The sequence below is a fragment of the Saccopteryx leptura genome, chromosome 6 (assembly GCF_036850995.1).
Source record: "Saccopteryx leptura isolate mSacLep1 chromosome 6, mSacLep1_pri_phased_curated, whole genome shotgun sequence".
Taxonomy (NCBI): Eukaryota; Metazoa; Chordata; class Mammalia; order Chiroptera; family Emballonuridae; genus Saccopteryx; species Saccopteryx leptura.
The window spans coordinates 28,175,675-28,202,090 of record NC_089508.1 but is presented as its reverse complement, the minus strand read 5'-3'; the positions used below and the strand labels follow the sequence as shown (position 1 = coordinate 28,202,090).

Here is a 26,416-nt window from a genome sequence, read left to right as displayed (position 1 = left end):
AACCAGCAGAAAGAGAGAAGATGGCGCTTGCCAACTCAAAACTTTCCTTAGGGCTGATCCTACTCTCTCTTATTCCAAATCTAGAGGCCAAGGCAGCCATCATTGAGCTCCTCAGGTCTCAACAGCGAGGGTAGGGAGTTAACTTCAAGAGAGATTTAATCATCTAGTCCGTCAGTACTGGACAGTCTGGTCGTCTGCGCACCAGGCTGGAAGACTGTCGGGAGGACCCCTGCACGCCACAGTAAGGCCAACAATGGATGGAATGCCTTCGGTCAAGGTGGTCGAGTAGGTAAATGCTGTGCTTGTCTCCTCCCATGATCACATCAGTCTACCTAAATTACAGAACCCCCTTTACTGAGAACCACCTGAAGAGCAGCTGAACAGAAGTCCTGAACCGAAGGACAGAAGCAGCCACGAGGAGACTGGTGGGAGGGGCAGATCCCACACCCACAATGTGGTAATTAAGAATGAGGAGGGATATCTTGGCTTCAGAGGTCCCCCTTGAGGAGTGAGGGGGTCCCAGCCCCAGGGCACCAGTGCCAAGAAGTCTCTCATAATATCTGGCTGTGCAAACCCCTGGGGACTGTGTCCAGGTGAGTTGCAGGGCTGCTGGAGTCCCAGGTATTTCCTTTAGAGGCCATGCATGAACTCACAGACTCACTCTGGGCTGCAGGGCGGGGGCAGCAGCTTGAGGAGTGCCAGCGACATACGGGGAGGAAGTGAAATGGGCAGCAATCTCTGGGCAGGAACCACTGCTCCTTGGTTGAGCCCTTCCTGCACCCAGCCAGCAGGGGCTGATGGGTGCCAAACCCATTATCCTGGCTAACACTGTTGGCCCTGCTCCACCCAACTCAGCCAGCCTGAGCCACTTCCAGTCACTTTTCCACAAAAGCAGCTGGCCTGAGCCTATGCTCTGAACTTGCGTAAAATCTCCCAAAGGTCCACAAACCCCAAACAAGCAGCAGCTGGCTTCGGTATGCCCTGTACCTCTTGCTAAGGGACCTCAAGCTTGGCACAAGAGGCAACTTGTCTCAACTTGCACTGTAACTCCCATTAGGTGGCCCGAACCTAGCATAAGGTGAGCCAGTGTTGGCCAAGAGTGCAGCTTCAACTAGGCGGTCCCAAACCCAGCACTAGTGCCAGCTGGGCTTGGTTTGCAGCTTAACCTCTCCCAAGCATCTTCATGCCCAGAACAAGTGGCAACCAACTGCAGATCACTTTGTAGCTCCCATTAGGCAGCCCCAAGCTGGGCACAAATGGTGGCTGACCTTGGCCTGTCCCAGAGCCCTTCCCAAGAGCCTCCAGAACCAACACATCCAGTGGCCAGCTCCCGCCCACAGCAGAGCACCACCCAATCAACTCCACAAACGAAATACTGGATGGGCCAACTTGGCTGGCATCAGAGCTCCACTAGAGCAACTCCTGATCCATGGGGTCAGCCCCTGCACAGCAGCTCGTCTGCTGTAGTAATGGCTGCTCCTTACAGCCAGCTAGCCTCAGGGTCAATCCCATCCACTGACGTGCCAACAGCAATCAAGGCTCAACTACAGACTGACCAGGCGGTGGCGCAGTAGATAAAGCGTCAGACCGGGATGCCAAGGACCCAGGTTCAAGACCCTGAGGTCGCCAGCTTGAACGTGGGCTCATCTGGTTTGAGCAAAAGCTCACCAACTGGACCCAAGGTTGCTGGCTCAAGCAAGGGGTTACTCGGTCTGCTGAAGGCCCACGGACAAGGCACATATGAGAAAGCAATCAATGAACAACTAAGGTGTTGCAATGCGCAACGAAAAACTAATGATTGATGCTTCTCATCTCTCCGTTCCTGTCTGTCCCTGTCTATCCCTCTCTCTGACTCTCTCTCTGTCTCTGTTTAAAAAAAAAGGCTCAACTACAACAGGAGGACTCATACAACCTACACAAGGGGACACTGCTCCACTGGGCCTCACAGGACATCTACCCATTAGGCTACTCTGCCAAGACTGGCAGACATAGCAGACCTACCTAATAGACAAACACAGGGAGTCAGCCAAAATGAAGAGACAGACATGTTCCAAATGAAATGGACACAAGCAATCTCAAAGTTCAAAACACTAACTATAAGGATGCTCAGTGAGGGAAAATTAGATGAACTCAGAACCTCAACAAAGAGAACTCATAAAGAAGATCTAGTCAAAAGTGAAGAATACAATAACTGAAATAAAAACAACATTAGAGGGAATCAACAGCAGATTAGATGAAGCACAGGCTCCAATCAGTATCTGGAAAACAAGGTAGTAAAAACCAAAAAATGAGGGTAGTTTAAGCAACCTTTGGGATAAACCAACGTTTGCAGAATCGGAGTTCTAGAAGAAGAGAGAGCAAGGGATTGAAAATTTGAAGAAATGACAGAAAATTTCCTTAACCTGGCAAAGGAAACACACACAACTGCAGGAAGCGCAGAGTCCTTAAACAAAATGAACCCAGAGGCCCACACCAAGACTCATAATTAAAATAAAAAAGGTTCAAGACAGAGAATCTTGAAAGCAAGAGAAAAGCAGTTACCTAGTAGGGAGCTCCCATAAGACTGTCAGCTGATTTCTCAAAAGAAACTGCAGGCCACAGTGGGATGAAATAGTCAAAGCAACGAAAAATAAGAACCTATAACCAAGGTGACTCTACCTAGCAAGGCTATCATTTAGAATTATAGAAGAGAATTTTTTAGACAAGAAAAAGCTAGAGTTAATCACCATTAAACCAGTATTACAAGAAATGTTAAAGGAAGAAAGAAAAAGATAAAAAATATGAATAAGAAAATACAGAAAAGGGCCCTGGCTGGTTGGCTTAGTGGTAGAGTGTCAGCCCAGTGTTTGGACGTTCTGGGTTCAATTTCCAGTCAGGGCACACAGGAGAAGTGACCATCTGCTTTTCCACCCCTCCCATCTCCCCAATCTCTCTCCTTCCTGCAGCCATGGCAGGACTGGTTTGAGCAAGTTGGCCCCTGACACTGAGGAGGGCTCCATGGAGCCTCTACTTCAGGTGCTAAAAATAGCTCAGTTGCCAAGCAACAGCCCCAGATGGGCAGCACATCACCCTGTAAGGGGTTTGCTGGGTGGTTCCTGGTTGGGGCACATGTGGGAGTCTCTCCTCTCAAAAAAAAAAAAAAATAGGAAAGAAAATATTTCACTGGCAAAGGCAAATAGTAAAGGTAGTGGATTAACCAACTATAAAGCTAGTACAAAGAAGATCATGTGTAGTTACAATAAGAAGTCAAGGGATACACACAAAAGTAAAAATTAACAACAAAGGTGGAGGGGTGAGTAAAATTTGCAGTGAGTTTAAAAAAGACCTCGGGCTCTACACTGAGAAAGTGCAGTCGAGGACTGAACCTTTTTTTCCTTGCGCAGGGGCCATGCTAATCTTCTCTGTATTGTTCCAATTTTAGTATATGTGCTGCCGAAGCGAGCACTGAACCTTTTTTTTAAAAAAAATTATTTTTATTTATTCATTTTAGAGAAGAGAGACAGAGAGAGAGAGACAGAAAGAGAAAGGGGGAGGAGCAGGAAGCATCAACTCTCATATGTGCCTTGACCAGGCAAGCCCAGGGTGTTGAACCGGCAACCTCAGCGTTCCAGGTCGATGCTTGATCCACTGCACCACCACAGGTCAGGCATGCAGTGATTTTAGAATACGTTCAAACTTAAGCAACCATCAACTTAAAATAGACTGCTATAAACATAGTTGGTATACATGAAGCACATGGTAACAAACCAAAATCTATGAGATATATAAGAAATAAGGGAGCCTGACCAGGCGGTGGCGCAGTGGATAGTATGTTGGACTGGGATGTGGAGGACCCAGGTTTGAAATCCCAAGGTCGCTGGCTCACCAGTTTGAGCACAGGGTCACTGGCTTCAGCTGACTGCATGATCACTAGCTTGAGCCCTAAAGTCACTGGCTTGAGCAAGGAGTCACTCGTTCTGCTTTAGCCCCACCCCCCACCCCCAGTCAAGGCACATATGAGAAAGCAATCAATCAACAACTAAGTTGCTGCAATGAAGAATTGATGCTTCTTCTCTCTCCCTTCCGGTCTGTCTGTCCCTCTTTCTGACTCACTCTCTCTCAAAAAACAAAGAGAAGGGAATCCAAACACACTACAGAAAGTCATCAACATATAGGAAAGGAACAGAGAAGAACTACAAAAGCAATCAGAAAATGGCAATAATGACATACCTGTCAATAATTACTTTAAATGTCAATTGACTAAATGCTCCAATCAAAAGACACAGAATGGGCCCACACGTACGCTGCCTACAACAGACCCACTTCAGATTGAAAGACATGCACAATGAAAGTAAAGGGATGGAAAAGGCATTTCATACAAATGGACCCCCCCCCCCCCCAAAAAAAAAAAAGCTGAGGTAGCAATACTTATGTCAAAGTTGTCAAAGTAAACTTGAAAACAAGGGCTATAATGAGATGAAGGGAATTCATAATGATAAGGGGATTACTCCAACAAGAGGATATAAATGACACATTAGAGCAGATGGACTTAATTGATATTTCAGGACATTTAACCTACAAGCAGAATATACATTCTTTTCAAGTGTATGCAGAACATATTCCAGGATACACCACGTTAATCAGAATAGACTGATAACTACAATTGAAACTGAATCAATAATAAACTCCCAACAAACAAAAGCCCTGGACCAGATGACTTGACAGGTGAACTTTACCAAACACTGAAAGAATACCTATCCTCCTCGCTATTCCGAAACAACTGAAGAGAAAGGAAGTTTCCCAAAATCATTTTATGAAGAAAGCATTAGTGTGATACCAAAACAAGACCAAAAAACTACAAAAACACTACAAAAAAAGAAAATTATAGACCAATATTCCTGATGAACATAGATACAAATATCCTCAACAAAATATTAGCAAACTGAATTCAGCAGTACATTAAAAAGATCATACACCATGATCAATCAAGTGGGATTTATTCCCAGGATGCACAGCTGATTCAATATCTGCAAATCAAAGTAACGTGATATACCATAAAAAATTATATCAATAAATGTACAAAAATTACTTGACAAAGTCCAGTATCTATTTATGATTTAAAAAAAAACTCAGCAAAGTGGAGATACAGGCAACATACTTCAACATGATAAAGGCCACATATGACAAACCACAGCCAATATCATATTCAGTGGTGAAAAGCTGAAAGTTTTTTAAGATCAGAAACAAAACAAGGATGTACACTTTTACCAACCACTTTTATTAAACATAGTATTGGAAGTCTTAGCCACAACACTCAGACAAGAAAATAAAAGGCATCCGAATTGGAAAGGAAAAAGTAAAACTGTCGTTATTTGCAGATTATATGATACTAAATAAAAAGAACCCTAAAGAATCCACCAAAAAATTATTAGAGTAAATGAATTCAGTAAAGCAGCAAGAATACAAAACTCATATTTAAAAATTGGTTGCATTTTATACACCAGTAATAAACTATCAGAGAAAATTTTAAAATCTAATTTATAATCGCATCTAAAAACATAGCTAGAAATAAATTTACCCAAAGAGGTGAAAGATCTGTACATGGAAAACTTTAAGACACTGAAGAAAGAAACTGACCAGGCGGTGGCGCAGTGGATAGAGTGTCAGACTGGGATGCGGAAGGACCCAGGTTCAAGACCCTGAGGTCGTCAGCTTGAGCGCGGGCTCATCTGGCTTGAGCAAAAAAGCTCACCAGCTTGGACCCAAGGTCGCTGGCTTAAGCAAGGAGTTACTCGGTCTGCTGAAGGCCCACCGTCAAGGCACATATGAGAAAGCAATCAATGAACAATTAAGGTCTCGCAACGAAAAACTGATGATTGGTGCTTCTCATCTCTCTCTCTCTGTTCCTGTCTCTATCTATCCTTCTCTCTCTGTCCCTGTAAAAAAACAAACAAAAAACCTGAAGACTATACAAATAAATGGAAACATATACCGCGTTCATCTATAAGAAGAATTAACATTATTAAAATGTCCATACTACCCAGAGCAATCTACAGATTCAATGCAATCCCTATCAAAATACCAATAGCAGTTTTTCACAGAAAAATAGAACAAATAATCCTAAAATTTATATGGAACCATAAAAGACCCTGAATAGCCAAAGCAATCTTGAGAAAGAATAAAGCTGGAGGTATCACACTACCTGATAACAAATTATATTACAAGTCCACAATAATCAAAACAGCTCGATACCAGCATAAAAAGAGACAGATTAGGCCCTGGCCGGTTGGCTCAGTGGTAGAGTGTTGGCCTGGTGTGCAGGAGTCCCGGGTTCAATTCCCGGCCAGGGCACACAGGAGAAGTGCCCATCTGCTTCTCCACCCCTCCCCCTCTCCTTCCTCTCTCTCTCTCTCTCTCTTCCCCTCCCGCAGCCAAGGCTCCATTGGAGCGGCGTTTCCCCAGGCGCTGAGGATGGCTCTGTGGCCTCTGCCTCAGGTGCTAGAGTGGCTCTGATTGCGGCAGAGTGATGCCCCAAAATGGGCAGAGCATCGCCCCCTGGTGGGCGTGCTGGGTGGATCCCGGTCGGGCGCATGCGGGAGTCTATCTGACTGCCTCCCTGTTTCCAACTTCAAAGAAATACAAAAAAAAAAAAAAAGAGACAGATTAATGGAACAAAACAGAGAACCCAGAAATAATCCCATGCCTATCTGGTCAATTAACCTATGACAAAGGAGGAAAAAACACATGGGGTAAAGACAGTCTCTTCAATAAATGGGAAAACTGGACCACTTTCTTACAGCATATACAAGAATAAACTCAGCTTGGCCTGTGGTGGCTCAGTAGATAAAACATTGACCTGGAATACTGAGGTCACCTGTTTGAAACCCCAGGCTTGCCTGGTCAAGGCACACAACAAGAAATAAACAAAAGGACAGCGTACCTAATGGGAGAAGATACTCACCAATGATACATCCAATAAAGGTTAATATCCAAAATACATAAGAAACTCATACAACTTAACACCAACACACCCCTCCCCACCAAACAACCCAATTAAAATATGCGCAGGAGTTCTGAATCGACATTTTCCCAAAGAGGACATACAGGTAACCAATGACCAACAGACATGAAAAGATGCTCAACATCACTAATCATTAGGGAAATGCAAATTAAAACCACAGTGAAATATCCTTTATACTTGTCAGAATGCCTGTCTTGGGCCAGTAAATGGTAAGAGCTGCTGAGGATGTGCTGTGCACTAGTGGGAGTGCGGACTGGTGCAGCCACTGTGGAAGTCGTCATGGCGGTTCCTCAAAAAATTAAAAATGCAACTACCATTGGAGCCAGCAATCTCAATTTTGGGTCTTTATCTGAAGAAATTCAAAACACTAATTCAAAAAGACATACACCCCTATGTTCAATGCAGCATTATGAACAATGGCCAAGACATGGAAGCATCCGTATCTTGTGTCTGTTGATAAGATTATTGGATAAAGAAGTGGTACATATATACAATTACTCAGCCATAAAGAATGAAATCTTGCCATTTGTGGACAACATGGATGGACCTGGAGGGCATGATGCTGAGTGAAACAAGTCAGGCAGAGAAAGACAGATACCATATGATTTCACTTATATGTGGAATCTGAAAAACTAAATGAGCCAACAAAACAAACTCAGATAACAGAACCAATCATTTCCAGAGGGGAAAGAGTTTGGGGGAATTGGGTGAAAAAGGGGAAGAGATTAAGAAGGACAAACTGCCAGTTATAAAAACAGTCACAGAAATGTCAAGTACAGCATAGGGGAAACAGTCCACAATATTGTGATAACGATGCGTGCTGTCAGATGGGCACTAGACTTACCGGGGTGATTGCTTTGTGAGTTATACAAACGAGTTATATAAATGTTGCACTGTTGTAAACCTGAAACAATACTGTATGCTAACTGTAATTGAAAGAAAGAAAGAATGGGTAGAAATTGTGATCCTTTCTTGTAGCTGTACATAGAGGAGTTAAAGGCTTCAGAGTCACTGCATTTTGGGGGGAATCTGGCAGTCCCAGTGCCACTTTCCTTTTAAGGAAATAAAATGGTAGGTGAGACTTCTCAGTGCACATCGAGCTCCTTCCCACTTTCTCCCCCGTTGTTCTGCAGCACTGGCCGCCCAGCCAAGGGACCCGAGAAGGGACTGCGTCGACCAGCCGGAGCTGGCCAACTGTGACCTGATCCTGCAGGCCCGGCTCTGTGGCAATGAGTACTACTCCAGCTTCTGCTGTGCCAGCTGCTCCCGAGTCCAGCCTCACGCTCAGCCAGTCTGGCAGCAGGGATGAAGGCCGGCTCTAGCCCCAGTTCTGAAACAATGCTGCAGGGCTGGGGACAAGGGCACAGAGACTCTCGCTCACCCCTCCGTGGCTGGCTAAGGGAGTTATCTTCTGGAGACACTGCCCCACCCCTGCCAGTATCAGCCTCCCTCTGAGTCCCAGCAGTGTTTGCATCTCCAATGTGACCACGGGTCGCTGAGTTGTCAAGAAGAGAAATCTGTTTGGAAAAGGACACCCTTTACTTTACAACTTCCCTCTTAATTTCTGTTACACAGGATCAGTTCACTGCCTTTTAAAACAAGCTACCAGGGTTCTCCTTCATTTAAAGCTGGCTAGGGAGGTCCTAACGATTTCAAGGATAACCCCTTACTCCTGCTGTGACAAGGAAGGATTCTTTGCTCTCCCACCCTTCTAGGTAGGTAGCACAGGGCAACAGCTTCAAACCCATCTGTGCATCCAGTTAACAGCGTAACATTTGTGAAAGCTCTGGGCGAAGTGAAATGTAACGTAAGGCTCAGTATAGGGATTTGGTGTGAAAGAGTAGCAGTTGCATTATTATTTGAGCATGAAAGAACTGGAAAGGCTCCTTACTGCCATCGGGAAGCTGTGCCTGAAGTCTTCCTTCTGAGGCCGACGTGCAGAACTGGCTAGGAAGACTGCCTCACACCTGTCGGGGCGGATGGCTGGGCTCGTTCAGTAGGAGTCTGAAGCAAAATGTTTGCTGCCAGATAAAAGCCAGACTATTATTAAAACCAGCAACAGCAGGATGGGGGTGACTAGTGGAGGGAAAGGCAATGTAATAAGAAAGTGGCTTCAGAAATGGTTTGAACTGGTAAGTCATTCTTCATCTCAGAACCTCCAATTCCTTGCTGCTAACAGAGGCCCGGATTCAGTGAGCTTGAGTCCCTTTCCACTTGAACTGTCCACAAATCCTCCAGAGGGCTGGCTGGGCTTTGGGACAGAGGTTATTTGGGAACACAGCACAGTCATTACAGGGAAAGGTTTTTAATTACCCCCTCTAGCTAGCTCTGGCTGGTGGCCAGGTGAGGAACACTTCTTGCTCTACTTATCATTCAACAAAGAAAACACGGACCAAGGCAGAGGTCTTTTCCTCTGCATTAAAAAATGTATATTGAACATCGCCTTTCAGGTACCATGGCTGGTTTTGCTATAGAAATTGGAAAATAAAGGCCACTTTCTTAGACTCCTCAGTTCTTTAAACCAGTATTTGACCTATTAGCGACACATTTTCAGAAGGTAAATTTGAGGTTAGCTAGCTCTTAGAACTAGTCACAGAATAGTGGGCTAAGGTTCAAAATGAGAGTAAACCTCAGCCTAAAACATTGGTTCTCAACCTTCTTCCATAGTGGGAGCCTTTTAAAAATGGAACCTGGGGTTTCCCTCTTCAGAGATTTGAATTGAGTTGGTTTGGGGTATGGCCCGGGCACAAGGATCCGAAAAACTTAAGTGATTCTATTGAGTAGCCAAGGTTGAGAATCCCTGCTCTGCCCTAGACCTCTGACGGTGCATCTTGTTCCAATGCAGATTCTGCTTCTGAGGTGCGGGGGTGGGGCTGAGGTTCTGGACCTCGAACCAGCTCCTTCAGGAAGTCCATGCTGTTGTCTACCACACTCTAGGCAGCAAGAATCTGGCATCTGAGATGCACGTAGGATCAACCAAAGCCTAAAGAATGAATACAAATATGAATTTAAGAATATACTGGTCCCGGTAAAAGATTCTGTAGCCAGCAAACTAGAGATCTGGAGCAGAGCAAAAGGGAGAGAGAGCAAGACCAAAAACTGGGAGTCGATTCATTTGCTAATAAAAGGAGAAAGAACAGCCCTTCATCGGCAAAAGCTTCTACCACGAACATTTATTTTTGTTAAAGCAGATTATAAATTCTCATCAGTACAAATATATATAACTTACATTTGATTGTAAGGCCAACGTTCAAAAGTAAAAATGAGATGAGATCTCACATTATTACCAGAGGTCAAGTGGCCACAACTGGCAACAGGATGCTCTGCTCACCACAGGGAGGAGGAGACGAAGACACGCACACATGCACGCACACGCACAAACACACACACACACGGACACACATCTAAAACCAGAAACTCCAGCCCCACAAAACTTGTGGGAACCAAACTTAAAGGATAAAACAAACCCACAAAAGCCCACATGACAAACCAACACAGTAACCTGCGTTCCAGTCTATGGATATGATGTCAAATTGTCACCTTAGTGTTAAAACAAGTAAAGGATTAACATAAGGAAACTGCAGCAATATATAAAAGAAAATAGTCTCTATAGAGCATATTTAGACTGATTCCATTAAAATAATGACATTAGAATTTCATCATAGAGGTTTAAAACCAGGACAATACTACTCTCATTTTATTTAAACTAGAACCTAGTGACTGGATTGGTCGTAAGCATGATTGTTGTTGCAATGTGCTACTTACAATGACTGATACCAAATAAGCTAGGGATCCCGTCTGCACCTCCAGCTTGTCCTCTTTACTTCAATCGGAATCAACGATAAATCAATCTTATGTACAATTTCTTACAGCTAACCCTTTTACCTTTGGCAAGATTACTTACAACTCGTACAACTTTTTGAGAACTATTTAAAATATTCTAAATGCATAAAAATAAAGATTTTGGCTTTTTTGATATATATTTATAATATTTATTCTTACTCAAAATGGAAGCTCAACTTTTACCCCTAAAATATAGCTCTGCTGGGCAGCTGCTGCTGTGCCCTCTGGGAATTCTGGCTGCACCGCTTGCCTCGCATCCCGGCCCAAGCACAGGCCACCTGTTCTTGATCCCTAAGACAGGCCGGTACTGAGAGGAGGCAGGTGCGTGGCCTGAAAAACAAAGGGAGATCGTTTTGCTTCCTGTTGTGTTTTATATTCCAGTAAATGTGCTTTGAATACAGATTCCTGTTCAGATATGTCTGCCTCTCTGTTGCCAGAGATTTGTAAGGGGCTGAGGCAGGAGGAGGGGGACAGAGGGCAGTATTTTCTTGGCTTTGTTAGCCTAACTAGGACAGCTCTTCTCTAGGAATGGTTTTCTCCACTTCTGTCAACAATCACCCACATAGCACTCTGCCTGGACGTGCTCCTTGGGACCTTTGCGATTAGTGAAAAGTGTACTGATCCAGGACCTCCACCCTCCCGCCCCTTGCCTAAGTACAGACAAGATACATAAGCCGTAGGGACTGCTCAAAGTTCAATTTCAAACGTCTTCTGTAAGTCACTGGAGAAAGGGTTGGTGGGGGAGGGGTTAGTACGCTGCTTGGACTTGCTTTCTAACGCGGCCCACTGGGCTTCGAAAGGATCCACCGGGCAGGTGCCTGCAGGGACCTCTGTGTGCTGGTCTCCTGAGGCCACCCTGCCGTCCTCCACACCATTGAAAGCTGCAGAGCCATTGAAGTGCTGAGCAGGAGGCTTAAAGAAGGGACTGGCAGTAGCACTGCTCGTCTCGTACGGAGGGAATGTCTGCTGTTTGACCAGGCTGGGGGACGGGTGGGGGTGGGCAGCCTGAGGGTGGCCTGCGGTGCCAAACACGTTGGCTACCATCTGGGAGGGAGTGATGCCCACCACAGGCACATTAGGGGCTGGATAGGGCATCCCGTTGGCCACAGGATAGGCCTGGGCAGGGACAAAGGCTGGCGGCAGGGGCGGGGCCACACCCACTGGCACGGGCTGGGAGGCGAGGAATGCATTCCCTTGGAAAGGCGGCGCTGGCTGAGAGATGGCAGTGGGCGGAGGCGGCTGGACAGCCGGCTGCAGAGGGACAGCTGAGCCCGGCGGCGGCGGCTGAACCCGGACACTCTTGGACACCTCTTCCAACCAGCGATCGGCCTCAGAGGGAGTGCGTCTGTGACCAGCCTGGAAGAGACCTGGAGAGGCAGCACCAGAAGATGGACCCCACTCGGTCCCTGGAATCAACAACATGGAGACAAAAGAATCACCTTTAGGGGCCTCTTTCCTTACCTGGTAACCTTCGTTATTAGAATGACTAACACGTGGAGCACATTCCTCTAGTGAGCTATGCTGTGCTAGCTGAGTTGTGAGGCAGGAGGAAGAGAACCCACTGGACCTTGCTGCTGTCTCAGCAGTGGCGAGGAGCTGTCTGGACGCGCTCCACGGCACTGACCCAAGGCAGCTGGCTGCCATCGGCAACCCTCCCTGCTGCTACGGCTCACCCGGGGCACAGAAAGCACCGTGCACAGGCCCAGGGGCCCCGGTGATTCACCTTCTGCTCTACCAGAACAAAAAGAAAAAAATCAGTGACTTGATGCTGTACCTGAGGCCCCTGCCTGGCTTCCAGACACATGTTGTCTTTCTGGTGAACTGCCTTTATTGCTACTTAAAATTATTTTTGGTTTTATGGTTAAATGTTCTTTAGAAAAATTAGAAAGTACAGGCCCTGGCCGGTTGGCTCAGCGGTAGAGCGTCGGCCTGGCATGCGGGGGATCCAGGTTCAATTCCCGGCCAGGGCACATAGGAGAAGCACCCATTTGCTTCTCCACCCCCCCCCCCCCCCCAGCTTCCTCTCTGTCTCTCTCTTCCCCTCCCGCAGCCAAGGCTCCATTGGAGCAAAGATGGCCCGGGCACTGGGGATGGCTCCTTGGCCTCTGCCCCAAGCGCTAGAGTGGCTCTGGTCTCGGCAGAGCGACGCCCTGGAGGGGCAGAGCATCGCCCCCTAGTGGGCGTGCCGGGTGGATCCCGGTCGGGCGCATGCCGGAGTCTGTCTGACTGTCTCTCCCCGTTTCCAGCTTCAGAAAAATACAAAAAAAAAAAAAAATTAGAAAGTACAAAAAATAAAAAATAGAGTGGCTTTTATAGCTTTTTTATGCCTGCCATTGTAGGAGGCTGGGTCTCCTCACCCTGCAGGCATGTCCACACATCTCAAATCCAGTGACAGACTCCCTCAGGGTAGGACCCAAGAAATCCATTGAATGAAAGTTCTAGATGATTCTGTTCTATAGTCTTAAGAACTAACTATTTCACCTCTTTAGTTCCCCATCCTTTCTTAATAGCTTATTTCCAGGAGAAAACATACTTTTCCTAAAAGGGCTCCTCCCTGGTTCCCACTCAGGCAAATGGCTGATTTTTGAACCAGGGTCACTTATCTGATCCCAGAATCCTCACCACCATCTGTGGCCACCTTACCCGAATGTGTGGCTGCAATTCCCTTGTTAACAGCATCAAGGGCATGGGCCCAAGGGTTGGTTTCACGCACAGGCATTGCTACGGGTGCTAGAGCAGTATGGGCTGGCTTAGCAGCAAGCACATGGAAGGCTGAATCAGTGCCATTAGCTACAATGGGAGCAGACAACATCAATGGAGTTAATTCATGCAGGGTGTACAGGTGACCCCTTGCAGCTGGGTCAGTCAGGCCAATGTGCAATACTGGTGGAACAGATAGTCAGAAAAGCTGGCGTTGAGCTAACCATACCATGTTGTAATGAATAAACAAACCTTTTGGCAAAGAGGGAATTAGAGGTTGTAATTAAAATGGCTATACTGAAAAAGTCAAATGACTGTTCTAGGAAACTATGTGTATGGGAAAATGAAGCCTAGAAAAACATTTTCAAATTAAATCGAACAGAGCTGCTTTGTCCTACAAGCAGCAAAAATCTAACTCTTGCCCTGGCCAGATGGCTTGGTTGGTTAGAACATCGTCTGGAAAGTACAGAGGCTGCCTGGTTCAATCCATGATTAGGACACATACAAGAACAGACTGATGTTCCTGTCTCTCTCTCCATCCCCCTTCCTCTCTAGCTAAAATCAATAAAAAAAATAAAAATAAAAATCTAACTCTGCATGACCAGGCGGTGGCACAGTGGATAGAGCATTGGCCTGGGACACTGAGGACCCAGGTTTGAAGCTCTGAGCTCTCCAGCTTGAGCCCAGGCTCATCAGCTTGAGTGCGGGGTCACCAGCTTAAGTATGGGATCATAGACATGACCCCAAGGTCTCTGGCTTGAACCCTAAGATTACTGGCTTGAAGGCCAAGGTCACTGGCTTGAGCAAGTGGTTACTTGCTCGGATGGAGCCCCCTAAGACAAGCACATATGAGAAGTGATCAGTGAACAACTAACATGCCACAACTAAATGTTGATGCTTCTTATCTCTCTCCCTTCCTATCTGTCTTTCTCAAAAAAACAAAAACACTGGCCGGTTGGCTCAGCGGTAGAGCGTCGGCCTGGCGTGCGGGGGACCCGGATTCGATTCCCGGCCAGGGCACACAGGAGAAGTGCCCATTTGCTTCTCCACCCCTGCCCCCTCCTTCCTCTCTGTCTCTCTCTTCCCCTCCCGCAGCCAAGGCTCCATTGGAGCAAAGATGGCCCGGGCACTGGGGATGGCTCCTTGGCCTCTGCCCCAGGCGCTAGAGTGGCTCTGGTTGCGGCAGAGCAATGCCCCGGAGGGGCAGAGCATCGCCCCCTGGTGGGCAGAGCGTTGCCCCTGCTGGGCGTGCCAGGTGGATCCCGGTCGGGCGCATGCAGGAGTCTGTCTGACTGTCTCTCCCTGTTTCCAGCTTCAGAAAAATACAAAAAAGAAAAAAACAAAAAGAAGAGGGAAAAAAAAAAAAAGAAAAAAAACCAAACAATACCAATGGGATAAATATAATGATGCTGTATTATATGCTAGGCACTATGTTAACAATACTTCAGTGTGCATTATCTCACTTAATTCTCTCAAAAACCTAATAAGGCTGGCATTATCCCCATATTATAGATGAGAAATCAAAGTTGGTATATGTTTTCATTTGCTTGATAAATCTGTAACTGTCTACAGAATCAATTTCATCTCCCTCTTTTGAAGATTTTTTTCTTTCAATAATGTTCTTAATATCCCAAAGCACCTCCTATTCTCTCCTTCTGTCCCTGAGCCTGCTCTTTTACTCTCCATCAGTTTCACCTCCTCAGCCCAGCTATCACATTTAATATGGAACAGACAGCAGGCACCTTCCCCTACCCTACCCTACAATCCTTCCCTCTTCAGGACTGGGCAACCATGCTATGTGGCACTGGTACTATTTACCTAGGGCTTACTAAAAGACTAGCTCACCCTTAGACGGGAGCCCCTTAAAGGCAGAGAAAGAAGTATGTTCTATTCAGTTTTACACCTACTGCTTTGTGAACAGGCATATCGTCAGTAGAATGTAACAGGTACTATATTCAGAAAGACCTGGTTTAAATCCTGGTCGTGCACTTTACTTTTTTTTTTTTTTTTTTTTTTTTTCTGAAGCTGGAAACGGGGAGAGACAGTCAGACAGACTCCCACATGCGCCCGACCGGGATCCACCCGGCACGCCCACCAGGGGCGACGCTCTGCCCACCAGGGGGTGATGCTCTGCCCCTCCGGGGCGTCGCTCTGCCGCGACCAGAGCCACTCTAGCACCTGGGGCAGAGGCCAAGGAGCCATCCCCAGCGCCCGGGCCATCTTTGCTCCAATGGAGCCTTGGCTGCAGGAGGGGAAGAGAGAGACAGAGAGGAAGGAGGGGGTGGGGGTAGAGAAGCAAATGGGCGCTTCACCTATGTGCCCTGGCCGGGAATCGAACCCGGGACCCCCGCACGCCAGGCCGACGCTCTACCGCTGAGCCAACCGGCCAGGGCCTGGTCGTGCACTTTGGGCAATTTACTTAACCCCTCTGAGCCTCCTTTTCCTTATCTGTAATGCTTATATCAAAGGCTTGTTGTGGGGATTAAATGAAATGAGAACATACATGAGGCCTTACCATGATGTGACAGGAAGCACTAGGTGCTCAATAAATTGTGCCCGTTCTTATTGGTATTCTAAATATTTGTCAGATGGAGTGAAAAGCTCTTTGGTGCACATGGCTATAAAGGTATAAAAGGCTTGATGGTGTTGTTTTAAAGGGACTCCTTGGAGGAACAGCATGCTGGAGCTTACCCCATGAGAACAGGGCAGTGTCCACAGCAAAGCTTTTCTGAGCTCTCTCACAAGAAATGAAGAGATGATGATTACAAGAAGCTCAGGTTCTAAAAGTCTATAATGTAAGTTTTTCAGACTTTGCTGAGCTCTGTGTTAATACCAACTGTTAACTCAGTATCCAAAAACAACTCTTCTATGCTATAAAGTCAGATTTTTTTAAATTTATTTTTTATTTATTTTTTAAAGATTTTATTTATTCATTATAGAGAGGAGGGGGGGGGAGCAGGAAGCATCAACTCCCATATGTGCCTTGACTAGGCAAGCCCAGGGTTTTGAACCGGCAACCTCAGCGTTTCCAGGTTGACGCTTTATCCACTGTGCCACCACAGGTCAGGCATAAAGTCAGATTTTAGAACACTTGTTATAGATGGTGACATGAACTCAAGAGCCTCTTGAGACAGGGGAGAGACTAGACGAGTCTGGGGCACCTCAGCCTTGGCACTACTGATACTTTGGGCTGGGTAGTTCTTTGCTGTGAGGGTGGCTAGCCCGTGCACTGGAGATGTTCAGTGGCATTCCTGGCCTCTACCCAGGTGCCAGTACCAATTACCCCTTACCTAGTTGTGAAACCCAAAAATGTCTCCAGACAACAAATGCCAAGTTTCCCTTGAGGGACAAAAAGAGCAGGAGTTGAAAAGCACTGCACTAAAGAAAGCGCAGCACCGAACCCGGCAGGCACTGCTGCTGGAGCCCGGGCGGGGCTCTGACTCCTCACAGTGAAGTGGCAGACAGAGCGGTGGCTGGGACCACAGATGCTCCCAGCAGAATGGGTGAAAGGCAGGGAGGTACATGCAAAATGAGGAATGCAGACATCTCAGCAAACAGGAAGGGGAACAAAGCACAAGGACAATGTCATGGGGAAATGACTCCGTCTGAGACATTAGCAAACAGGAAAATGGATGGGTCTGACCAGCTCTTGGAAAGCTCAGGATGCCAACTTACAGTTAGTGGGCAGCATCATAAAAATGATAGTTTCAAAGAGAACAACTGCACAGGCGCAGAGGGCACTAACCTTGAAAGGCAGGAGACTGTGGTGCCACCACTGTCACTGGTTTGGTCATTGGGGCGGATGAGAAGGGGTCCTCGGGGGGCATGCTGAAGGCATTGGTGATCTGTGAGCACAGGGAGCTGATGCTCTCGGCTTCCCCTTCTGCCTCTGGCACTGCGAGACAAACAGAAAGTGGTCCAGATAGGAAACTGAGCAATCCTGAAATACCCCAGCAAGATACAGGCGGCATTTTATACTGCATTTGTGAAAGAAAAAGTCTCAAGGAAAAGCAGCTTCAAAATTTTACTGACCACTATTTCAATGGCTTTTCCGATGAGAAGGTCAACAATTCACGTACTAAGGTCTAGCTGCCCCCTTGCACGTCCCCGGATTCCTTTATTTCCTCTCCTGGGCGACACTGTGGAGAAGCTGGTGTTCTCTTTTTGTGCCAACATGTTCAGTTAGCTAGATCTTTCTGGAAGACACGAGCAAGCTGTCTTCCAACCAGTTCACAGGGCTGTGGTGTGAGTCAGGTTCTGAAGCTACTTAGCAACTATCAGAAAACAGGTTCAAGTCAAGGGCCCTGGTGGATGCTCGGTCCTTTTCTCTTTGATAAGCTATGACAGTGTTGTCACTCATTTTCCTTCAAAGAACCAGGTAATAATCTGTGATAACATGAAAAAGTGAAGTGAGGTCCACGGCTCCTGAGGCTTTGTTCGCAAAGCCTTTGGGATACCTCTGTGTCACTGAGGAAGATATCTACGTGTGCTCTGTGTGCACAGCTATGAAAAGAGAATGATGGTTTCTGGTTCTCATTTGCTCCAGAAGGAGACTGAACACAGGTACTTAAAGCATCTGAAGTTTCAGGTTTTACAGAAGCTGAGAGCGGGAACAACCCTCAGTAATTGTCTAGTCTCCTGTTCTTTAGGCCTAGTTTTATCCGTCAAAAGAACTGAACTCCTGTGCTTTTATTCCGACACCAGTGAGAGTGCCCTGTTGAGACAGAGCTTCCTCGTCTTCTGTTGTAGCACTGGCTGGATGGGTCTCGGAGTGAAGGAAAACAGAGTCCAACAGAAGCACTGACCAGATCTGACACTTTAGCTCCGGATCTTATGATGAGGATAGAGCTACCGGGGCTGAGCTGTACAGAGGCCACACAAAGGACTGTGTGGCAGTCCTGAAAGGTAATGAATATGTGTGAGCAAGCCCACTGTCTCTGATGAACAACAGATCTTAGATTTATGTGGGAGGCCCGTTTAGAGTTTCCTCCCTATGGAGCCAACCAGCCACAAGGACAATCAGCACTTATCCCTTTCTTCTGGTTCATCTGACAGTAATGCTATTTAACTGGATATGTTTCCAAAGCCTTTATAATCAATTCCCTGCTGGGTCCCAAATGGCATAATAAGAATGGAAACTTGAGACCCTTGATGTTTGGACGCAGGTTAGATGAGAGGTGATAAGCACACTTCTATCAGGACAAGCCCCAAACTCTAATGCTCAGGCTCGGAATTCCCATCATGGCTCTATTACCTGTCTGTTAAAGAGAAACGAAGGATTTACATCTACTCCATGAACCTTAATTTTCTCCCAATGGGAAATAAATGACACAAGATACATCTAACCATAAACCAGCCTGAGGGGTGGTTGGGACGGGGGTAGGCTAGTTTGGGGGACTAGTATTTCCACTGGAAGTGACGGTAACATTTCAAGGCTAGAGCACCCAGTGAATCAGGCGGGTGCTTCGTTACCTGCATTTTTTATGGGAAAATCAGTCTTCCTCTGCATGGTGGAAGGCAGGTCATTGATGCGCAGGGAAAGCTGGCGTTTGAAGGGTGACATCTTCTGGCTAAGAGCAGGAAATCCTCGGAAAGAGCCTTGGCGAGCAAGTTGTTCAATCGGCGCGTGGCGGCGAGGGATGGCATGAGGATTGTTCATCTCCAGAGAGGCAGTGGCATCCGAGGTGGGAGAGGTGGGAGAGGACGGGGACGGCGCAGTGCTGCCCAGGGCCACCGATGACCCAACAACTGTTTTATCTGTTTCAGCTCAAGAAAGTCAAGAGAAAGAGGACCTTAACGATGTCTTCAAATAATCTGAGTTCATACAGCTGAGGAACTCAAAAACCTTCCTAGGTCCTTTGACCCATCACCTTCCCAGATTCTCTTATAAAAACAGGGTTCAGATCTGTTTTTCAAACAAACAAAAGGTTTAACCAACTACATGTCACATGTTATATCTACTAAGACACAAATATTAGATCTTTGATTCTCATGCAGTGATTCGTAATTTAAGACTTTGAACAAGATTACAAAAATAGTATGTATGAATAGTACCTATGTGAAGTCCTTAAAAAACTGATGGCTTATGGTTTTCAATGTTTGTCTGCTTATTTGTTTGGGGCAGAGGACTTTGGGAGTGGCAGTAAGAAAGGTCTAAATAGGCATAAGTCTGATCAGATGTTAAAGAATGTCATAAAGCAGTCTTTCAATCATGGACAATATGCATTGTGGCTCATTTGAATAAAAACATACAGAAGTAAAATTTTAAACTTAAATGTAAGACTGCTTCCATGTATCAGCTAAGTCCCATTTGAACGTGGAGAACCTCTCCTCTTTCCCTCCCAATTCTCTGTAGTTGCTGGGGCTCAGTCACTGTGGCAGCAGCTGTGTGTAGCAGTGTTATTTGGTGGTATCAAAGGAGATGCTTTCAGGCAAAAAGTCACTGACGCACACTAAATAACTGTACACACATATTAAATTTTCTAATAAAAAAGAGCATAGTGTTCTTTATTCTATGGTATCCTGGCACAACTGTTTATTAAAAAATGGGAAAAAAAATCACAATCTAATTTAAATTTAAATAAAAATATGTATTTTTTTTTTTCCTGTAGTTGGCAACGGGGAGGCAGTCAGACAGACTCCCGCATGTGCCCGACCAGGATCCACCCGGCACGCCCACCAGGGGGCTTTGCTCTGCCCATCTGGGGTGTCGCTCTGTTGCAACCAGAGCCATTCTAGCGCCTGAGGCAGAGGCCACAGAGCCATCCTCAGCGCCCGGGCCAACTTTGCTCCAATGGAGCCTTGGCTGCAGGAGGGGAAGAGAGAGACAGAGAGGAAGGAGGGGGGAGGGGTGGAGAAGCAGATGGGCGCTTCTCCTGTGTGCCCTGGCCGGGAATCGAACCCAGGACTCCTGCACGCGAGGCCGACACTCTACCACTGAGCCAACTGGCCAGGGCCTAAAATATGTATCTTTTTTAAGGGGGTATTTTTCCAAAGTGAGACGCGGGGTGGGGGTGGGGGGGAGGAGGCGGACAGAAAGACACCCACATGCACCCGACGGGAATCCACCCGGCATGTCCACCAGGGGGCGATGCTCTGCCCATCTGGGACATCGCTCTGATGTAACAGAGCCATTCTAGCACCTGAGGCAGAGGTCATGGAGCCATCCTCAGCGCCCGGGCCAACTTTGCTCCAATGGAGCCCTAGCTGTGGGAGGGGAAGAGAGAGACAGAGAGAAGGGAGAGGGGGAAGGGTGGAGAAGCAGATGGGGGCTTTTCCTGTGTGCCCTGGCCAGGAATTGAACCTGGGACTTCCACATGCTGGGTTGACGCTCTACCGCTGAGCCAACTGGCCAGGGCTCTTTTTTTTTTTTTTTGGCTTAAGAATAAGAGCTGTATTCAGGTCAGTATTATATTAATATTACCCAAAATGACTGTTTTAGAACTGAAAGAGAATATAGTAAAAAGTTAGCAAAATTATATTAATGTATATTTAAACTGAACTGTTTAATTCCAAAATATTTCTTGTTTGTTTCAACCCCAGCTATACACAAGAATGCAAAGCATGTTCCCCAAGCCCTACCACTTAGTTTGAAAATACACCCACCCCACCTTCAGGCACCAGGTTCCTGAGTAACTGGAATGCTGTGCAGGCATTTCCTCTATGCTGCCATGTGTACCTGAAAACAACTCATTCTGCACAATTCACATGCTGCTAAGACAGGGCTATAGGAAAAAGAGTGGGACGAGCTTGTCCTCACTGCCGCAGAACAGACAATACCTTTCTTGGCATCTTGGATTTGCTTCATGATCTCCTCTCTTTCTGCTTGTTCAGTGGCTGTTGTGATGCGGAATGATCCTTCTCTTGTAAAAGTGGTCCGACTGGCATCAAACGTAGCAGTCACTCCACACTCCTTCTCCCTCTTCTGCTTCCGTTCTAAGCAGGCTGCAAATGCACAGCCTACGGCGTGGCTCAATCTTTCACCCTGTATATAACAGAAGGTTCACAAAAAGTTAGTATTATTATTATTTTTTTTTTACAGAGACAGAAGAGACAGAGAGAGAGTCAGAAAGAGGGATAGATAGGGACAGACAGACAGGAACGGAGAGAGATGAGAAGCATCAATCATCAGTTTTTCGTTGCGACACCTTAGTTGTTCATTGATTGCTTTCTCATATGTGCCTTGACCGTGGGCCTTCAGCAGACCGAGTGACCCCTTGCTCAAGCCAGCGACCTTGGGTCCAAGCTGGTGAGCTTTACTCAAACCAGATGAGCCCGCGCTCAAGCTGGCAACCTCGAGGTCTCGAATCTGGGTCCTCCACATCCCAGTCCAACGCTCTTTCACTGTGCCACCACCTGGTCAGGCAAATGTTATTTTTTATTTTTATTTTTTATTTTTGTATTTTTCTGAAGCTGGAAACGGGGAGAGACAGTCAGACTGACTCCCGCATGCGCCCGACCGGGATCCACCCAGCACGCCCACCAGGGGGCGATGCTCTGCCCCTCCGGGGCGTTGCTCTGTGGCGACCAGAGCCACTCCAGCGCCTGGGGCAGAGGCCAAGGAGCCATCCCCAGTGCCCGGGCCATCTTTGCTCCAATGGAGCCTTGCCGCGGGAGGTGAAGAGAGAGACAGAGAGGAAGGAGAGGGGGAGGGGTGGAGAAGCAGATGGGCGCTTCTCCTGTGTGCTCTAGCCGGGAATCGAACCCTGGACTTCTGCACGCCAGGCCGACGCTCTACCACTGAGCCAACCGGCCAGGGCCAGCAAATGTTATTTTTAAAGTTACCGTAGCAACAATTACAAATGAGCTTGGATCAAAATAAGTCTGTTTTTACACAAAACAAAATGTTGGGAACTCGAGCTTAGATTTTGATATACTAATATGCTAAATTATTTTAAATGAATAAATTACCTTAGATAATGCTTATGATCCTTTACTGTAGCAGGCATTAGGTAAAGTGACCATCAGCAACCTATGTTTGTGTGAGCAGCCACTGGGACTGCCTTCTTAGTCAAGCTCCTCTGTCACTCAAGGTAGCTCTGGCCACCAGATTAGGAGACAGTGCTGAAGGTTCTAAGTCCTAAATCTTGAAATGCCAAACTCAATTTGACATTTAGGGAAACAGTGGGAATATTTACTAAGCATTTCTAAGAACCACTGGAAAAGCATGTCAAATTTCATGAGCTTAAATATACTGCCAACATGTCTGAAAAAAGGGTACAAATTTAAAACTTAAAATATATAAATACAACTCCAGCGATGAGAAGGGAGTCAGGTAAAGGAAAGCTTAGCTTTCTCAGTCCGCTCTTTTGGAATACTCCCCCCAAGTATGCTTTCCCATTCTAGCCCGCAGGGCGTTTTGGCTTTCTCCGATACCTTCTCTATTTTTCTAGCTCTCACCCCAACACCACCTCCCGACCACACACAGGCAAAAGTTAAAGCATGTTTTCATCCACACTTTCTACCTTTTTTTTTTTAAATTTTTATTTATTCATTTTTGGAGAGGAGAGGGAGAGACAGAGGGAGAGAGAGAGGAGAGACAGAGAGAGAGAAGGGGGGGAGGAGCTGGAAGCATCAACTCCCATATGTGCCTTGACCAGGCAAGCCCAGGGTTTCGAACCGGCGACCTCAGCATTTCCAGGTCGACGCTTTATCCACTGTGCCACCACAGGTCAGGCCCCCTTTTTTTTTTGTGACAGAGACAGAGAGTCAGAGAGAGAAACAGCTAGGGATAGACAGACAGGAAAGGAGAGAGATTAGAAGCATAAATTCTTCATTGTGGCACCTTAGTTATTCAGTGATTGCTTTCTCATCTGTGCCTTAACCGGGGGGCTACAGCAGAGCGAGTGACCCCTTCCTCAAGCCAGTGACCCCTTCCTCAAGCCAGTGACCCTGCGCTCAAGCCAAATGAACCCACGCTCAAGCTGGTGACCTCGAGGTTTCGAACCTGGGTCCTCCTCATCTCAGTCAGAAGCTCTATCCATTACACCACTGCTTGGTCAGGCCATACTTTCTACTTATAAAGGAATTAAACAGAAAAAACATACTTGTTTGTTGGAGGAGAGGAGGGCTTATATAAACTAAATATTGTTTTAAAGATACACTAGATTGATTACTAAGAGTAAATTTAATAAATCCAATCGATTGTTTTTACCAAGGTTATTTTTATTTTATTTTCATATTCTTGTTCATTTTACTTATTTATTATCGACTATATTCCCATGCACCTTTTCCCCCAACCCTCCTCCCAACCCTCTGTCTTATGGTAACCTTCCCTTTGGTCCTGTTTCTATGAGTCTGTTCTTATTTTGTTCTTTTCTTTTTTTTTTAAGAGTCCACATGTAAATGAAACCATATAGTATTTGTCTTCCTCTGTCTGACTTATTTCACTTAGCATAGTACCTTCTAGGGCCATCCATGATGTTACAAATGTCAAGATTTCATTCTTTTTTATTGCTGCATAGTATTTCATTGGGAATTATCTGTACTTTAAAGCATTTCCCTAACTGCATAATTAAGAAGTTAGAGATCGAGTCCTGACCAGTAGTGGTGCAGTAGATAGAGTGTTGTTGACCTGGGACGCTGAGGTTCCAGATTTGAAATCCTGAGATCACTGACCAGAGTACAGGTTCATCTGGTTTGAGTGCAGAGTCATCACCTTGAGCATGGGATCATCGTCACTGGCTTGAGCCCAAGTTCACTGGCGTAAGCAGGGGGTCGCTGGCTCAGCTGGAGCCCATGCCCACCCCTGCCCAGTCAAGGCATGTATGAGAAGCAATCAAAGAACAAGTAAAGTGCCTCAACTATGAGGCGCTCAACTATGAGGCTTCTCATCTCTCTCCGTTCCTGTCTCTCTTTCACTTGCTAAAAAACCCCACAAAAGTTAGAGATGAGGTAATAACTATCGGCATCATTAACAGTGAGAAGATATGTTTGAGAACAGTGACCCTTTTTGTGTTTTCAAAATCAAACCATGTAGGCAGCTACTCCAACATATAGCTCTGAGCAAGTAATTTAATTGAATTTTGTATGCCAATATCAGGTATCACAAGGAGAGGTAATGTTTGAAATGCTTCTTTGTCCCTAAAATTGCACATGACTATGAACTGTAAGATTTCATGTGACTGTTTAAAAACTGACAGACTGGCCCTGGCCGGTTGGCTCAGTGTTAGAGCGTTGGCCTGGCATGTGGATGCCCGGGTTTGATTCCCAGCCAGGGCACACAGGAGAGTACCCATCTGCTTCTCCACGCCTCCCCCTCTTGCTTTTCTCTCTCCCTCTCTTCTTCTCCCCTCCTGCAGCCATGGCTTGATTGGCCCTGGGCACTAAGGATGGCTCCATGGCCTCCACCTCAGGAGCTTAAAAAAATGGCTCTAGTTGCAACAGGACAAGGGTCCCAGATGGGCGGAGCATCACCCCCCACCCCCAACCCCCACCATGGGCTTGCCAGGAGGATCCTGGTCAGGGCACATGTGAAGTCTGTCTCTCCCTCCCCTCCTCTCACTAAAATAAAAATTAAAAAAAAAGACTGACAGACTGAATTCTTTATGGACTCACAAGCATTTCCATCTAACCTTTTAGGAGGATGAAATAAGGGTAGGTACGAAAGCCTGAAATAGGAGAGAGTATTGAGAGTCTTAGAACTTGTGTGCACTGTCACACAGCTCTATGACAAGGACAGAGCTATAGGCCAAAGAAGCTTATTCTTTCTCCTCAGGTTTAGGATACAAGTTCTTGAAGACAGATTGCTCCTCAAGCCTCATCCCAGACCCAGCTGGAGAAACAGCTTTAATAATAATAGTCACTATTTTTAGAGCAGTTATCATGTGCCAGACCCTATGCTAAGAGTGCTTATATTCATTATCTAAGTTTTCACAACTGTAATCTCCATTTTATAGAAGTGAATACTGAGGCTTAGAGAATGTTAAATAACTTGCCACAAATCCTACAGTTAGAATGAATGAGAATTGAGTCTGGAACTTAGATTTGATCCAGAGTCTAAGCTCCTAATAGATGTTTATATCACTGTCATCAAGAACTTAAAACAACCCTTTTGGTCAGCTTGACCAGGCAGTGATGCAGTAGATAGAGTGTTGGACTGGGATGTGGAGGACCCAGGTTTGAGACCCTGAGGTCGTCAGCTTGAGCGCAGCTCATCTGGTTTGAGCAAAGCTCACTAGCTTGAGCCCAAGGTCACTGGCTCGAGCAAGGGGTCACTCGGTCTGCTGTAGCCCCCTGGTCAAGGCACATATGAGAAAGCAATCAATGAACAATTAAGGAGCTGCAACAAAGAACTGATGTTTCTCATCTCTCTCCCTTCCTGTCTGTCTGTCCCTCTCTCTGACTCTCTGTCTCTGCCACAAAAAAAGAAAAAGGAAAAAAACACTCTTTTGGTCAATTTTAGAGTATGGTCACTACTTCTCTTCCAAGTTAAACCTTGGCAAGAGTTTACTGAGTTGTAGCCTTCATGAATGGCTATGCTTCCTTATTCTGTCTGGACTTTTAAAAACTCAGAAATTATACACTCATTACCTCACTGTAATTACAGCAAAGATCATCATAATCATGTGAAAGACTTGTCTTTCATGTCAGAATTTTGGGTAATTTACATAAGGGCCATACAGTAAGTTATTCTCTATTTTTTAAAAAAAACAAAAATTTCTACTATCCAACAATTTTTAGCACACTTCCTTACACCATAACTTAGTATTCTACTTTTTTAATTAATTTAAAACATACTCCAACTCAGGTTTTTTCATTTGTAATAGAATCTCTTTGTAAATACATTTATAAGCACCTTTCAAATGCCAGTATCTATCTTCTACCCAGATATCTTAGCAAACAAATACATGTAAGAACCTTTAAAACAGTTCT

At 46.0% G+C, this 26,416-nt stretch overlaps 2 protein-coding genes and 2 non-coding genes across 11 annotated transcripts in view; 1 reads left to right on the top strand and 3 right to left on the bottom strand.

Moving 5' to 3' along the window:
• Positions 1–10,978, top strand: part of PAPLN (papilin, proteoglycan like sulfated glycoprotein) — a 51,894-nt gene extending 40,916 nt beyond the window's left edge. Inside the window, exon 27 of the mRNA XM_066343079.1 lies at positions 8,134–10,978. Within this exon, the coding sequence (XP_066199176.1) occupies positions 8,134–8,309 (176 nt within the window). The 3' untranslated portion in view covers positions 8,310–10,978. The remainder of the gene's footprint in view (positions 1–8,133) is intronic.
• On the bottom strand, positions 3,341–3,445 carry LOC136377816 (U6 spliceosomal RNA). The gene has a single exon (XR_010746443.1). It is a non-coding gene; the product is annotated as a U6 spliceosomal RNA (small nuclear RNA).
• NUMB (NUMB endocytic adaptor protein) overlaps positions 10,148–26,416 on the bottom strand; it is a 177,174-nt gene continuing 160,905 nt past the window's right edge. For 6 of the 8 annotated variants that reach the window (XM_066343083.1, XM_066343080.1, XM_066343084.1 and 3 more), the window contains 5 exons: positions 21,323–21,527; positions 19,016–19,309; positions 17,289–17,438; positions 13,487–13,633; positions 10,148–12,249 (listed from right to left, as the gene is read on the bottom strand). In XM_066343083.1, the coding sequence (XP_066199180.1) occupies positions 11,531–12,249; positions 13,487–13,633; positions 17,289–17,438; positions 19,016–19,309; positions 21,323–21,527 (1,515 nt within the window). In that variant the 3' untranslated portion in view covers positions 10,148–11,530. The remainder of the gene's footprint in view (positions 12,250–13,486; positions 13,634–17,288; positions 17,439–19,015; positions 19,310–21,322; positions 21,528–26,416) is intronic. The other 2 variants (XM_066343086.1, XM_066343087.1) reach the window with 1 other exon arrangement.
• Positions 20,424–20,499, bottom strand: TRNAA-CGC (transfer RNA alanine (anticodon CGC)). The gene has a single exon. It is a non-coding gene; the product is annotated as a tRNA-Ala (tRNA).